The following is a 15,456-nucleotide window of genomic DNA, read 5'->3' on the forward strand; positions in this document are numbered from 1 at the left end:
TTGTTGTTGCTAGCATTATTATCCCCCTTTTGTTTAGGAAAAAGTGGCTCAGAGAGTTTTCTAAGATCACACAACTAGTCAGTGGAAGGGCTGAGATTTGAAACCTCCCTTCCTCCCTTCCTTCTCTCCTTCCTTCCACATAACAAATATTTATTGGAATTATACAGTGTCAACAACCCTATGAAACAATGGTAAGTAAGACTGACACAGTTCCTGCTCCTAGAAGCTTAGAGTCCAGGGTACAAGTGCTAAGGACCATCAGAGGGCAGCTGGGTGGGAAGTAGGACTTTCTGAGGACAGTTACAGAGGAAGCATACTCATCTGAGATGAGCAGAGGCTGAGAACTCCCGGCTAATCTGAAGAACAAGCCGGAGTATGTCGGTATGGGAGCGCGTCCAGAGGTGTGGGGTAGGTGGACTTACACACGACCAACCTCAGAAGCAAGAGTGTGCAAGACGTGTGTGGTTGACAGAGGCAGGAGCTGATGCCCCGGATGTGAAGAAGGGTCAGAGCAGCAGGTATGGGTGGGCCAAGTTCAGGAGTCTGGGCTTTATTCTATTTTTTAAAGTTTATTTATTTATTTTTGAGAGAGAGTGGGAGAGAGAGAGTGCACATAAGCCAGGTAGGGGTACAAAGGGGGAGAAAGAGAATCCTAAGCAGGCTCTGCACCGTCAGTGCAGAGCCTGATGTGGGACTTGAACTCATACACTGTGAGATCATGACCTGAGCTAAAACCAAGAGTTGGACACTTAAACCAAGTGAGCCAACCGGGTGCCCCTGGGTTTTATTCCTAGAGCACTGGACCCACTGTAGGATTAGGAATATGGCAACCTGGAGGGCAGAGGGACTTACTAGGAAGCTTTTAATAGAATCATGACAGAAAAAGGAGATGTCATGGGTGGGGGGATGGTGAGAACTGACGGACTGAAAGTTTCCAAGGAAAAAGAATCTACAATATGCCATATGCTGAGGGCTCAGGCTCCAGAGCCAGGCAGACAGGGCTATGGTCTTGGGTGAGTCACTTAACGTATTTGAACCTCAGTGTCCTGTTCTAGAAAATGGGCATGATAATAATATGCACTATATAGGATAAGACTCAAGTAAAAGTACACCTAAAGTGCTTCAAGTAGTGTCTAGTAATCCAATCATATATTTCAGTATGTGTGAGACATGACTATTATTGGCTGAAGTAGAGGTAAAACCGACCTGAACCCCTACTTTACCCCATATGCTTTTGTCGTGTTTACCAATAACACTTCCCTGCACTTTTTTGTCGGTCTTCTGGCTGCTTCCAAATGGCAAAGTCCTTGAGGACACGTGCAAGGTGCCTTGCACACAGGGAGAGCTTGGTGGACATTTATTTAATTGAGTCGATAAATTAGGCAGCTGTCAGAAATTTTTAAAAATCTGGAGCTTTGAAGACTAGTCATGCTAAAATGCTTATAAAAATGCATATAAAAATAAAACGAATTGTATCTAGGCTGTGGTCATAACTGTCAAATTTGTGCTTGAATATAGACGAACATGAGAAAGGCAGAGGGATAAATGAAAAGAGTTGACTTTAAGGTAGAGGGGCTCTGAGTGACTTTTAAAGAATCCTGTTTTGGGCACAACTCTATTGGTAGGATAGACATATTTTCACAAGAGCACCAGCCCAGGGGGGCACCATTACCTCTCGGATTCCTCGATCACTCCCAGGCTCCTGCTGTCGCTGGTGGGCTCCTGGACCATAATGCTTGTCTCCCAGCGTTGATCTCCAGATTCAAAGAGGAAGAGCTTTCCTGTATCAGTGCCAACAATGATCTTGTCTTCAGACACCCACGCGTGGGCTAGATAGTTTTGGGGTTCTCCCCTCTGAAAATTGGTTTGCTTCAGGGTGTCCTCAGCAAAACGGAGAAGCTTAAACATCCCATTTCCAGTGACACAGACCTGAGAATTGTCCTGGGGATTGAAGCTCACCTGTAAAATGTAAAAGGATAAAAGAAAACTATTTATAAAACAACTCTTGGTGGAATTACTTCTCGTTTTACAAATGAATACTTATTTCAGGTAGCTCAGAGTATCCTTTAGACATCACTGAGTCATGGTAAATTCTGATACCATTATTTGATAAGAGCACAACAGATTCACTGTATTTGTCGGGCCCATGCATCTCAAACCAGGAAACCTACAAAACTCATTTTACAGAGGCCAAAAGAGGATAAGTGGTTCCTGACAACAGCTAAACTCTGTGCCAACAAAACGGCATGAACACTCAGCTGGAAACACAGGAAAAGGAGGATCTGGAGGGTCCAAGGGGAAAAGGAGTCTCCTACCAACTGGGAGGTACAGTAATGGCAGTCACCCCTACTAGATGGCGAGCAACTGACGGGCAGTTCACCTCTGTATTCCCAACGCTGGGTCTACAGTGGGCGTCCGCTAAGTGTTTACTGACTGTTAGAGAGAATGTACTCTGCTCTGAATAGGGATGCTGGACTCGGCCTCACCAAGGCCTAGGTGAAATAATCTTCTGGCTCTCTCTGCCTTTGGTCTGAGTCTGTGATCACCAAGCAACCTCTGATTACTAATTTCACCTCCTGAGTTCTCTATTACTAAGGAGGAAACATCCCAGGTAAATAATGTGAGTGCTCTCGTCACATGCTGGATTACTCACTAGCCTCTTGTCAGAATAAGGGGAGTCTGTTTCTGAGACACTGGCTAGCTAGTATCTCTGAACATGAGCAGATCTGAGGTCCTGAACTTGTAAAGCTGAGTACCAGATCCTAGACTGGGGTGACCACACCAAGGTAAAACCTCCCCAGGACCCACTGCCTGAGCAGTCAATCAGCCTCCTCATGGGTCCTCTTCACTTTGCCCTCAAACCACAATGGAAAATTCTACTCCCCAGTAACTGCAATTTTGTTTACACCTTCCTCAAGATCAACTGCTTCATGTTACATGCCTGAAATCCCCCGGCTGCCCAGCAGCGCTGTTAGGAAGAAGACAGGACCAGCAAGACAAAGTGAGTTATTAATTCATCCACTCGGCATGTGAAAGCAGTTCTGGGCCAGAGTGAAGTGGACAGGCACTGGAGTCTGAGACTCCGGACCCTGCCGCTCACTACCTGTGTGATACTTGGGTGGGTGACCTAACCTCTTGGAGTCTCGGTTCTCTCACCTGTAAAACAAGGATGGTCATTATGCAGACCATATATAGTTGTTGAGAGATTAATTTAAAAGTGCAATTTTTGAGAGGTGCCTGGGTGGCTCAGTGGGTTAAGCGTCCAACTCTTGGTTTCTGCTCATGTCATAATCTCAGAGATCAGGATTTCGAGCCCCACAACTGACAGTGTGGAGATTCTCTCTCTCTCTGCCTCTCCCCCACTTTTGCTCTCTCTCAAAATAAACAAACTTGAAAAAAAAAATCTTTCCTAAAACATGCTTGTTAAGAAATTGGCACACAGAAAGCATTCAATAAAAGACAGCTCTTACTACTTTTTACAACTTGCACAATAGTTGTGATGTTGCGACGGAGGGTACCTGGTAGGCAGCATTGTTCTGAGAGTCGGTCCTAACAACAGCCATTACTCTCTGTTTTTCCCACATCCAATAGACAAGGTTTGACTCTGGAGGTGATGTCTGAGTCAATAGGTATTTGGAGTCTGGAGAAAAAGCCATGCTGATAAATTTCTGAACAGGGAAGTCAAAACTATTAAGGACTTTGCGCTTCCGGCAAGGGATAGAAGACAGTTCGTAAATAGTGATGACGGGCTTTTCTTGCACAATCTCGGAGATGGCGAGGTATCGCCGATTGGGACTGATGGACAAGGCCAGCATGCCCTGACTCTTGTCTGAGCCTGTGAACAGAGGTAAAGGGGGATAATGAGGACAGGTCATGCTTTCACCGTGACTCAACATGTACCAGGTACAGTGGCGGCAAGGTTGACACACAGGAGAAAAGACACAGAAACAGGTAACTGTCAGTCCCTTCAGTCCCGTGGCCCTGCTATGTCTGGGGTATTAGGAAGATGGCTAGGACAGGAACCTCCCTTCTTCAGATATTAGATATATGTAGTGAACATTCTTTTGTAGGCATATGTCCTGATCAAACATTTTGAATGCAGTGAAGACTGGAAAAAGAGTGACTGAGACAAATCAGGTGTATCATTAACAGGACCAGTATGAACAAATATAAATGTAACATTATACAAATGGTTATTTGTGATTTGTGATTAAACCTTCAGGGTCTTCATACGTGGATTCAAAAGGTGCTGTAAAGAAGGTACTGAACTTTGGAAAGCTGTGTTAAACAACTCAAAAAGTGGCCCTGGCGATGATAAAGACAATGCAGACAGCTGCATGAAAAGATACTCTAAAATAATTTTTTTCATTAAATCACAGTGAAAGAAAGTAGTTTTAAATTAACATCATTTTACATGGCATTTTATCTACGCATGTGTGGTTAATCTATATGTTAATGCACGTGGATGTGTACTCCTACATTTCTATAACTACACGTATATCGAAGTTGGCCAAAATACTTTCCTTTCTATAGTCTTGTCGGGATTATGGGGTTACATTTGGCACGGCTAAACGCACGAGAAGGGGCAAAGGATTTTTACCTGGAATGAATTTTTGCCATTTCTGATCCATATTGTATTTTACACAGTGATTTCCTGCAGGATATATAATAATCTGTTCATCGAAGAAAAAAATATTGTTGGCTACGTGGGATCGAAGACCAAAAACATGCAGCGACTGAGCCACCACGGTCGACATGGCACCCGGCAAAGAGTTTGCTGAACAACAAGGAGCGCAGCAGGTGAGCGTAGATGCGCGCGTCGCCCCGGGCCCGCCCCTGGCCCCGCCCCCCGGAGCCCATCTCTGTTCCCCCGGCCCGTCCGCCCTCCACACTCCCTTCGCTGCGGCCGCTGTTTCTCCCCTCTCCTTCGCTCCCTCGCGGCTTCCTGCTTCTCCAGAGGACTCCCAGCTACGCGCTCACACCTTTCGCGTCTTCTCTGTGGGTCACCAGACCACGAGAGTATCCGGGGGTAGAACACCCACAGGTCCCGAGCAACTCGGGCTCTTCCGGACGCCGAAGCAGTTCCTATAGCAACGGAAAACCGGAAATGCGAGTGTGCGGCCGGAAGCGGAAGTCCCGGTGGGAAAGTTCCACGGAGGCTCGGAGCAGTAAGCGCCGGTGCGGTTCGTGTCCACGTGGGGTCGCAGCGTGCGAGCGGGGGGACGGGGCGCAGGCAGCTGTAGCGAGAGGCGACCCTTTCCGGCCGCGCGGGCCTCAGGCCACCCGACTCCCTCAACTGGAGTGGAAGTGCACTCTCGCTGCGACATGGACACCCCCCCGCTGTCAGGTTCGGACTCGGATTCTGACGAGTCTCAGGTCACAGACCGAGAGGTAGGTGTCGGCCGAGCTCGCGGGGCTGGGCCCAGGGGAGAGGGCCCTCACTCCCCCAGTGCTGACTGCCGATTGTGCCCTGCAGTTGCAGGATGCGTTTTCCCGAGGGCTCCTGAAGCCAGGCCTCAACGTGGTGCTAGATGGGCCGAAGAAAGCTGTGAACGACGTGGTGAGCTCGGGCGCCTGGTCGGGGGTCCTAGGACATGGGATGCTCACCAGGCACAGTTGTGCTTGGCCGACTGAGTTCTTGTCCCAGGGGAGACGCAGCCTGAGCATTGCCAGGAGGGTGAATTACCGATCCGGATGTTGGGGTTTACTGCGTTGTCCCTTGGCCTGTGTCCTTCGTGTAGGCTCAGTGTCTGAATTTCCTAGAGTGGCCTGAAGCAGTGTTTGGCTGAATTCAAGCGGGATCTGGAATGGGTTGAAAGGCTTGATGTGACCCTGGGTCCCGTGCCGGAAATCAGTGGACCTCGGTCAACCTCTGAGAACAAGGATCAGAAAGCTGTTGATCCGGAAGATGACTTCCAGCGGGAGATGAGTTTGTATGTTTGTTTTCAAATGTGGGAGAAGTGTGGGTCCCTGTGCTAGAGAAGGGGGAGGGGAAAAAATGGTGAACCTGTACTCCTCAGAAATTATCATAAGCCTGGGAGTGAGAAGGAAGCTTCCTTTTACTAAAAAGAGCTAGGAGATTGTGCCTGGTTGAGAAAGGAGCCCGTTGGTCCACCGATTATGATCCAGTCTAGTTTATTTAATTTTTATTTTGAAGTATTCAGTTTTAAAGGTTTTTTGTGTGTGTTTTCAGTTATTTAAACAGAAACTAGGCCTCAGAAGGTTCTTACATGATCTTTTTTAATGACTACATAAGAATTCATAATTGGTATTAATTTATAAGTTAAGGGGTATTTTTAGCGTGGTCACACTCTTAAACTAATTTATTTGTAGCAGGACCCCCCCCTTCCTCTTTAAAAAGTATACAGCTAAATCTCTCCTAGATACCAGGTTAATGGGGCTTTATTACATTTTCATTTGTGTGTGTGTGTTCTTGCTGGTGGCGCTCAGATGTTGGGCATTTTTCTGACCATGGTTAACTCCAAGGTCTTCCTTGATGGATAGGCAAGTGAGAGGGAATAAAAGGTCTCTCACCCTTAGCTTATTTCCCACTTTGTCCTACATCCTCAGCTACCGGCAGGCGCAGGCTGCTGTGCTTTCCGTATTACCCCGCCTCCATCAGCTCAAAGTCCCTACCAAGAGGCCCACTGACTATTTTGCAGAGATGGCCAAGTCGGATCAGCAGATGCAGAAGGTAAGAAACAAAGGTCTTCTTTCTTTCTTTCTTTCTTTCTTTCTTTCTTTCTTTCTTTCTTTCTTTCTTTCTCTCTCTCTCTCTCTCTCTCTCTCTCTTTTCCTTTCTTTCTTTTTATTCATTCTTCAGAGAGAGGCAGAGTGTGAGTCAGGGAGGGGCAGAGAGAGAGGGACACAGGATCTGAAGCAGGCTCAAGGCTTGGAGGTGTCAGCACAGAGCCTGACGCAGGCTCAGACTCAAACTGTGAGATCATGACCTGGGCCAAAGTCGGGCGCTCAACTGATTGAGCCACCCAGGTGCCCCAGAAACAAATGTTTTCTCTGGAAAACCAAGGCTTTATACATAAGTGTAGTCAACTGGCTTATCTCCTATAATATTAAAAAAAAAAAAAAAAAAAAAACAAACAACGAAGCCCACGGGGTTCCTGGGTGACTCTGTGGATTAAGCGACTGACTCTTGATTTCTGTTCAGGTCATGATCTCACAATTCTGAGTTCAAGCCCTGGATTGGCGGCTGGTCATTTTCTCTCTCCCTCTCTCTGTGCCCCTCTCCTGCTCGCAGATGCTCTTCCCTTCTCTCAACATAAATAAATAAGCTTTAAAAGAATAAAAAAGACTAAACCCAATCATAGGGAATCGGTTGTCAGAGGACAGTTGTCGTCTTGATTGCTTACTTCAGACTCATGCCAGTCATCGCCAGTTAGATAAATAGAAGGATGATTTTTTTCCTAGTTTAAACATTTAAGGGAAGGAGAAGTACTGTATGTAAGAACTGTGGTCCCGAGATAAAGATGGCGTTTTGCATTCCCTAACTGGTGTAGTTATGGCATGACGTATAGAAAAAACTCGCTTCTTGTCCGGCCATTGTCAAGGGGCAGTACTATAATTTATAAACAATTCTTTTTCTCTCGGCGTCAGTTTTCTCTTCTGTAAGATGGGGGATTAATATACAGCTCAGATGTAGTATAATTTAGAGTTACGTAGAACTTGGTCCCCATTTAACTCTGGGAGGAAGAGAATTGTCAAGATTTAATCCCAAGATATATTCTGGTAGTTCAGTTGGGTCTCCAGCTGGAGTTTAGGGAGCTCTTGTCTCTGTGGTACTTGGGGAAGCCAGTCTGAGCTTGGACACCCCCCAGTACACTCACACTGACAAGTGCTTACTCTTACTGAAAGGGGTGTGTCTGATGGAAGAGGCGAGGGACCTGGTACCTGTTTGAGTTTTTAACGTGTACGTGGTGAGTCGGAGAACGGGACTGAGGCTGCGTGCTGGCTTGGCCTCGGTCTGCAGACGGTTGGGTTGGGGAGAAGTTGGTTTCTCCGGGCAGAATGGCAAGCTGGCTGTTTTGCATAGCAGAACAAACAGCGCGCTGTGATGGCGACGGCACACTGGGAGTGGGAAGGTCATTTTCAGGTTCCACCCCGGATACTTTTGGTATCTTGGACAAAGTGCTCAGCCTCTGGGGCCTCTTGTTCTCATGTGTAAAACAGAACTTACGAGATTCCTCTGAGCTCCAGTTTGCAGAACTGGGGAGATGTGCTCCCTGCTCCAGGACACCCTAAGTGGTAGTCGGCCCAGATTCCCTTAACGGAAGCTGGCAATATTTTGTGTTTCAGATTCGGCAGAAGCTGCAGGCTAAACAGGCCGCCATGGAGAAGTCTGAGAAGGCCAAGCAGCTGCGAGCACTTAGGAAGTACGGGAAGAAGGTGAGGAGGACGGGTGCGCACATGAGGTGAGGCCGAGTGTGTGTTAGGCCGGGTCAGGTCTGCTGCTGTGCCCTGTGTGAGCGCCGTCTTGTGTTTTTTCTCACTGTGGGGAGCGCGTGCTCGTATCCACAAGCAGGATCTTTCCCTGACACCAGGGCCTCACCAGGGGTAGCGTGGTGACTGCAGGCGGTCCTTCGTTCCGCTGGGCCCCATTTGCTCATCTGTACAGGGAAGAGGGGAGTCTAAACCCAACCACAGTAAAATCACCTGGGGGAAGTGTTTCAAAACAGATTTCTGGGCTTCAGAATATCTGGCAATCCGTGTGTGTTTTCTTCCCTTCCCCCCAAAACCTCTCAGATGATTCTGAAATGCATCCTGCTTTGAGCATCACTGGCCTAGATGATTGTAAAATCCTTGAAAGAATCATGTTATTGATTGTGATCCACCTGAGGGAAAAATGGCATGTGTGTGCTTGAATCATGAGTGTCTGAGTTCTAATATAAAACCTTAGGTAAAAAAGGGCAGGCATACCATGAACCTCAGGAAGCCCTTTGTTATTTCATGGTTATTTAGGAAAGAAGATGACAGCAATGAGAGTCAGGGTTGTGGGAATACGTGAGTGTGAGGAGGATCAGCAGAAGCGTTCGGACTTTGCCCGCATTTTGGACATAAACACTTGTGATCTGGGGTGCTGAGCTGCTGTCCACGTTAGGAGTCACTTCACTGCTGGGTCCTCAGCAGAGTAAGAGCAGATGAGCATCCTGTCCTCTGTGGAAGGGCAGCTGTGCATTTATTGGGTTGATCTGGTGGTTGATGGCCAAGGCCAACTCAAAGACATGGGCAGTTGGTGTAACAACCTAATTCATCAGAGCCAAAGAAAATGTCACTTGGGCCTCTTAGCTCACTGTTGCTAGCTTGAAGCAACCTCACAGCAACCTCAACGGGGGGTGATTTTGCTTACCAGGCAACATCCAGCAACGTCTGGAGATGGTCTTAGTGTCATGTCTCTATGGGGTGTGTGTACTGGTATTTAGTGGGTAGAGGGCAGGGAGGCTGCTAAAGGTCCCACAATGCACTGGGCAGCTGTCCACACCCCCAGCACGGAGTAATCCTGTCCAAGCTATCAGTAGTATCAAGATTGAAAAACGCTGCCTTTGAGTATAAGCATTGTCTTTTGTCCTTACACCTTTTTTTCTCTTTTGTTTTTTGGGTGATTGTTTCTGTTGGTACTTTCATGCCTCGTAACGGTAGTGGGTTAGATACTTAATCTGCTCTCATATAATTAATGGAGAGAATTGAATGTAGACCTGATTGCTGTGGTTTTGTAGGCAGGATGGTGGAATGGGGTAAGAGTGCAGACTACCTGGGTGTGAATTCAGCTGTGTACTTTCCCACTGTGTGACTCAGGCAAACTGCTTGACTTCTCTGTGCTTCAGATCAGGGGTGGTAGGAATTTCTACTTCGTTGGTGGCTGAGAAAATAAACTAAGAATATGCTTGGAGCCTGGCCATAGGTCTGGCACACCGTAAGTGTGCAGTGGGGCCGGTTGTTAGCACAGCGTTGTTACTGAAAGCATGTAGGCACTTGCAGCCATGGTCTGGAGTGGGTATGACAGCCCTGTGTTCATGTCCCAGGTGCAAACAGAGGTTCTTCAGAAGAGGCAGCGAGAGAAAACACACATGATGAACGCCATTAAGAAATACCAGAAAGGTCAGTATATCTCTGTCCTAAGGATATAAGGAGCAGTGGTAGCTGCTAATTTGTACACCTACTGCTCTGGATCCTTGATTGACTTGGGGGACGGTATGGGGAACAAGGTGGTATGTCTTAAAATTAATTTAGCAGGTAACAACCTTCTTTCTTAAGCTTTTCTTAAAATGAATGTGTTGGTATTGATCAAAGTACCTCTTCACTCCCAGGCTTTTCTGATAAACTGGATTTCCTTGAGGGGGATCAGAAACCTGTTGCACGGAGAACGAAGGAAGGAGCCAAAGGCCAACAGATGAAGAAGGGGTATGAAGGGCTTTGGTTTGGTTTTGTGATGGGTGCTGACAAGCACAGCAGGGAGTTCCACAGGAGTGGCCTCAAGAGCTGGGAGAGCACCGTGTTGCCTGCGACCAGGGCTTACAGGCCCCCGTGGTGGGTCCTTTTAGCCGTATCAGTCTTGGAAGATTAACGCTGGGTGATTTGGGGGTGCCTGGCCGGCACAGGTGGTAGAGCATTGCACTCTTGACCTTGGGGTTGTGAGTTCAAGCCCCACATTGGGTATAGAGCTTACTTTAGAAAATGGATTAATCAACTAAAAACAAACAAAAACTTTTAGGATTTGGTGCATTTTAAGTGAATGCTCAGTAAAAGTTGCTTCCTCATCTCACACGGTGATGATTAAGAGTGTAGATCTAGGGTTCAGGTCTAGAGTCTGCCACTTTGGGTAGCTTTGAGCACGTTTTACTTGCCCTTTCTAAATATTAGTTTCCTCACCTATGAAAATGAGAAAATTGTATTTGCCTCATAGCATTTTTCAGGTTAAAAGGGCTAGGGACAAAGATTATTATTTTCTTCTTAGTTCACCTTTATGCATCCCTGGACACCAGGCCTGGGGGAAATGGTAATTTCTGTAGAATATGTCAGTGCTATGATGAAGGCATTTGAGGAGTAGTGTGGAAGCCCATTTTAGAAATAGCTGACCTGGTCTGGTGACCATGGTGTGAGGATGGCTCCCTGGAGGAGGGCCCCACCTGAGCTTAGTCTGAAGGATGAGTAAGAATTAACCAGGAGAGTGGGAGAGCTGCTGGTTCTGGCAAGAAGGAAGAACACAAGAGTGAAAGCATGGATGTGCGAACAGCAGTCTGTGTGTGAGGGACGAGCACGCATTTGGCACCACTGGGAGCGCAGCGTGGGGCAAGGAGGGGTGAGATGTAGCTGGAGAGGGGCCTGGGCCAAGTCACCGAGACAGTGTTTGCCTTGTTGAGAAGCTTGCGTTTTTCTCCAGCAAACAGTGGGGAGACATGGGAGAGATGGGCTTTACTCAAAATTATGAGTAGGTCATATTCATTATGTGTTGAATATCTGCATGAATATCTCTCTACCCCTCCCCACTTGTGCTCTGTCTCTTGTCTCAAAAATAAGTAAAAGAAAAAGTTAAAAAAAAAAAAAGACTCACCAGGATTTGAGTGCTGTGGGTAACCTGTAAGCCGGCATTTTTCCAGACCCAGTGCTAAGCGACGCTATAAAAACCAGAAGTTTGGTTTTGGTGGAAAGAAGAAAGGCTCTAAGTGGAACACTCGTGAGAGCTACGATGATGTATCCAGCTTCCGGGCCAAGACAGCTCACGGCAAGGGCCTCAAGAGGCCTGGAAAGAAAGGATCAAATGTAAGTGAGCCAACAGGTCACATGAGGGGCTGTGTCATCTCTTCTCCCATCCACACCTATCCGTTCCCTTCCTTTCCCTGGGGCAGAAGGCCAGTCTGCTGTGTGACCACATATGGTATTTCTTTTTCCATAGAAGAGACCTGGAAAACGAACAAGAGAGAAAATGAAGAGCAGAGCACGCTAAGCAGCACCTTTGTATACGAAGAACCAAGAAAAAGGGATGCAGACTTGGGGTTTCACAATGCAGTTGGATCTTCTATTGGTTTCTTTTTGTAACAGTTCTTTTATAAACTGAAATATTTTCAAAGAAACACCTCCCCTTGGTTAAAAACTGAGAACTTAAAGACTAAGAGGTTACTTTTACGTATTAAGTGGGATTGCTGTTTGTTGATAACAGTTTAGACTTTGAGTCCAAAACTGCCTAACTTTTATAATAAATGGAGATTTAACTTATACCTTCCTCATCTTTCCAAGTAATTGTATCATGAGTTTAGATAAATCAAGAATCAGTTTTTATATCATTATGATTGTTTAAATACCAATCACTGTCAAACTAGATGTACTATGTTAAAATTTCCTTTTTGATACAGCTTTTGGGCTTTCCTTGAATTGATTATCACCCTATATTTTCCCGTGTGCCTAATTTTCCTTGTGTATCCCTGTTTTTCCTTAGATCCATGTCATTTTAATCCGCTTACACCTTTCTGCTCCCGCCTGGATCGTGCAGCTGTCACCCTGTGTCTTCTAAACCATCTAGATTGGATCCACTATTTCCTGGATCCCATATATTCCTGTCTTAGCTTATGCCTTCCTTTGCTGTGTACCATCTTCTGGTATCTTCCAAGGAAAGGGAACTTGAGAACGTCCTACATTTCTGCAGCTGCCTTTCGTTTGTCTGATGGGTGTTGTCCCGAGAACGCTGCAGGCATTGCTTCTGTGTTTTGTGGCCTCCTCGCCCCGCTGAGAAGTCACTGCCGCTCCCTCTCCTATCTAGAAGCTTTTCTTCTCCCAGCGCTCTGAAAGTCCATGATTGCGTGCCTTGGTGTGGGCCTGTTTGCCTGTTTTTATTCTTTAATTAAGGTATTTGGAAGGATGCAGTTTCTTCAATTCTGGTAAATTTTATTTGATAAGTTCTCCCTATTTTCTTTGTCCCAATTCTGGAATTTTGGTTAGTCAGGTCTTGAACCCCTTCCAAGTGATCTTCTAAGTTTGTATTTTAGTTCTACGTTAGGGGAAAGATTTCTGTAATTCTTTGTCTAATCATTTATTATTTATTTTAGCTTTCATTTTCCATTTTATTCCAAGAGTTCTTTGTTTTCTTGAATGTGAATTATAGTTGTTTTTTTTAAGGCTTTTTTTCTGTTCCCTTCATTCTGTTTCCTTGGGTTTCCCCCTACCCTTCCCTATGCAACATGATACCCCTTTTTTTATGTTGAGCCGTGTGGAAGTCAAGAGCACAGACCTGGGCCAGACTGCTGGGTTTGACCCCTGTTTCTGCTGCTTACTTGCTGTTTGACCCGGGGCACGTTAATTTTTCTGTGCTTTTTCATATGTATACAGGAGAATAATATCTATCCAAATATGGTTCCTGTCAGCATTAAGTGGATATTGCCTGCCATATGGTAAGACTTTATACCTGCTTAGAATTATTTTGCGGGGGCACTTTTCTTCATGTCCGCCTTGGTGGCGCATGACTGGTGCTGCCTGGAAGCTGCGTAGGCTGGACGGCCACCGTGGGCAGGCCACGTGGCATGCTGGGTTTTACTCTGTTGATCGGGAAGTTTGTTTATCTGTCCTCCCTCTCTCCATTCCAGTTTAGAAACTGTACTGTAAGCAGGCTAGAATTGAGAACTGTGTAGTCTTATGCAGAAAAAAATAATTCATTTTTACATGGTTTCCTGGTAGCATCATTGGTATATAAAGAAGGACATTTCTGGTTTTATGATACTTTCTAGTACAAAAAGAACGAATTTAGTTTTTGTAAACTAACTTCCATTTACAAAATTTTGAGCAAACAGGTCATGTTTTCAGAAAACCAAAATGTTTTACCCTGACCTATTTTTGACAGTCTACACTATTAATGGATGGAGTAGTGTGTAGCTATTAAAGACTTTGACTTATGTGTGGAACGTAACAGAGATTTAAGAAAGGAGAACACGGGTTAACAGTAGTTTACACTGCTAAGGCCAAAAGTAAGTCATTGCTGCTAGTACTTTATCAGGTTTGAAACTATGTTGCTACCTTTCTTGCCCTTCTTTTTCTTGTATAGCAGTTAGAGTCACTTTCCTTCATTTCAGAGCTCTACTTCATAGAAGTCATGTAAGTCACATCGTCTACTACTTCAGCCCTCAAAGTATCACCAGGGTACAGGCAGTAGTATCTCTCCCACGACATTAAATTGCAGCCTCATGCGTGGAGGGGTAGGTGGGAATCGGCAGTTCTCAGTGCCAAGTGCAGGCTGTTCTTGCTACGTGTGGATTTCAGTTCTCAAGCTGGCAGTTTCTCAGCAACACTGTCCACATTTCAGTTACTAAAACAATTGTTAACTGTGAGTAATGGCAGAAAGTAGAAATTTGCTGCTAGCTCTCCAGGCCACAAAACCCTACGCGATACTTAGTGACCAACCATCACTGAAAGTCTGGGTGGTAGGTCGGGGCACATCTTACTCGGTTGCCGCACAGATGGCCAGGGGTGCACTTGTGTTGCCTCGTAGCCTCCCACAGAAAAACCCACATGACATCTTACAAAAGTAGACAATTGAAGGAGGATCAAGCAACAAAGATGAAAGTGCAACAAATAAGTGACCGTGATAAGGTTGGGAGTGATGCTTGACTAGGAGGCTAGGATGCAAGTGGAGCCGCAGAGAAATAGGTGGCGAGAGAATGGTGACATTTGCTCTCTGGAGACTGGATACGCAGCCAGAGGAGGAGCGAGGGTGAGCTTATCGGTGTGATGAGAGAAAAGATGAGAAGTTCGAAGACGTCCCAGAGGAGGTGACACCAATAGAAAACTTCATGTTAAAGGGACTCACGGAGGGGTATTTTGTGACATTAAAGTCCAGATGATAAAGTGTTGGAGGTGAATCCGAGCTTGGGGAGTCAACTTGCCAAGGTGTAGAAAGGAAGCTTGCTCCATGTCATACAAGGAAAAAAAGGCCAGCACCGTGTTTTACAAATGAAACACTCGATTCTCAGTGTTTTTAATGTTTTAAGTTTCAGTCTACCAAAGATTAGTTTTACTATTTTTTTCATTTTATGCACTTAACAATAGGAGTTTTTAAAATACTTTGACAAACTTTAAAAGTATTCGTCATCATGGATGTTGTATTTTGAGAGAAACGTAAAAGATAGTTGATATGCAGAGGTGTGAGTCTAATTTTCTGATAGAGTGTAAATTATAAAATAGATCAGGTCCCTGGTTCTTTTTTATCACAGAGTTGTCAGCTCTGAAAGTGGTCACTGTGTTCCTTTAAATACAGCACGTTCACTTCCTTCTCAACGTCACCAAACCGAATAAACTAAAAGAAATCTGTTACTCTGTACACAGGGAGTCCTCACCTGGCACAGCAGTGCAGGACTGTAAAATGAGTTGCTTGCTGAACAAGGGGTGGGGGCAGGGAGGGTGCTTGGAGCATCTACACCCTCTCCGGGCACGCCGCCCTCCCAGTACCTTGATGCTCTCCCA

General features: G+C 45.8%; 2 protein-coding genes across 3 annotated transcripts in view; one reads left to right on the forward strand and one right to left on the reverse strand.

Moving 5' to 3' along the window:
- Window positions 1–5,038, reverse strand: part of CFAP57 (cilia and flagella associated protein 57) — a 66,006-nt gene extending 60,968 nt beyond the window's left edge. Inside the window, exons 1-4 of one of the 2 annotated variants that reach the window (XM_029948328.1) lie at window positions 4,983–5,013; window positions 4,601–4,777; window positions 3,519–3,835; window positions 1,673–1,959 (exon numbers count right to left, since the gene is read on the reverse strand). In XM_029948328.1, the coding sequence (XP_029804188.1) occupies window positions 1,673–1,959; window positions 3,519–3,835; window positions 4,601–4,757 (761 nt within the window). In that variant the 5' untranslated portion in view covers window positions 4,758–4,777; window positions 4,983–5,013. Of the gene's footprint in view, window positions 1–1,672; window positions 1,960–3,518; window positions 3,836–4,600; window positions 4,778–4,982 lie in introns of both variants that reach the window. The other variant, XM_029948329.1, reaches the window with a different exon arrangement.
- A 189-nt stretch (window positions 5,039–5,227) lies between these two features.
- Window positions 5,228–12,227, forward strand: EBNA1BP2 (EBNA1 binding protein 2). The gene is made up of 9 exons (XM_029948330.1): window positions 5,228–5,391; window positions 5,477–5,560; window positions 5,764–5,933; window positions 6,571–6,694; window positions 8,311–8,400; window positions 10,035–10,110; window positions 10,320–10,413; window positions 11,610–11,772; window positions 11,906–12,227. The coding sequence occupies exons 1-9, from the start codon at window positions 5,326–5,328 to the stop codon at window positions 11,954–11,956; spliced, it is 918 nt and encodes a 305-aa protein (XP_029804190.1). The 5' UTR covers window positions 5,228–5,325; the 3' UTR covers window positions 11,957–12,227.
- Window positions 12,228–15,456: the final 3,229 nt, after the last annotated feature.

Source organism: Suricata suricatta, chromosome 8, assembly GCF_006229205.1.
Source record: "Suricata suricatta isolate VVHF042 chromosome 8, meerkat_22Aug2017_6uvM2_HiC, whole genome shotgun sequence".
NCBI classification, from domain to species: domain Eukaryota; kingdom Metazoa; phylum Chordata; class Mammalia; order Carnivora; family Herpestidae; genus Suricata; species Suricata suricatta.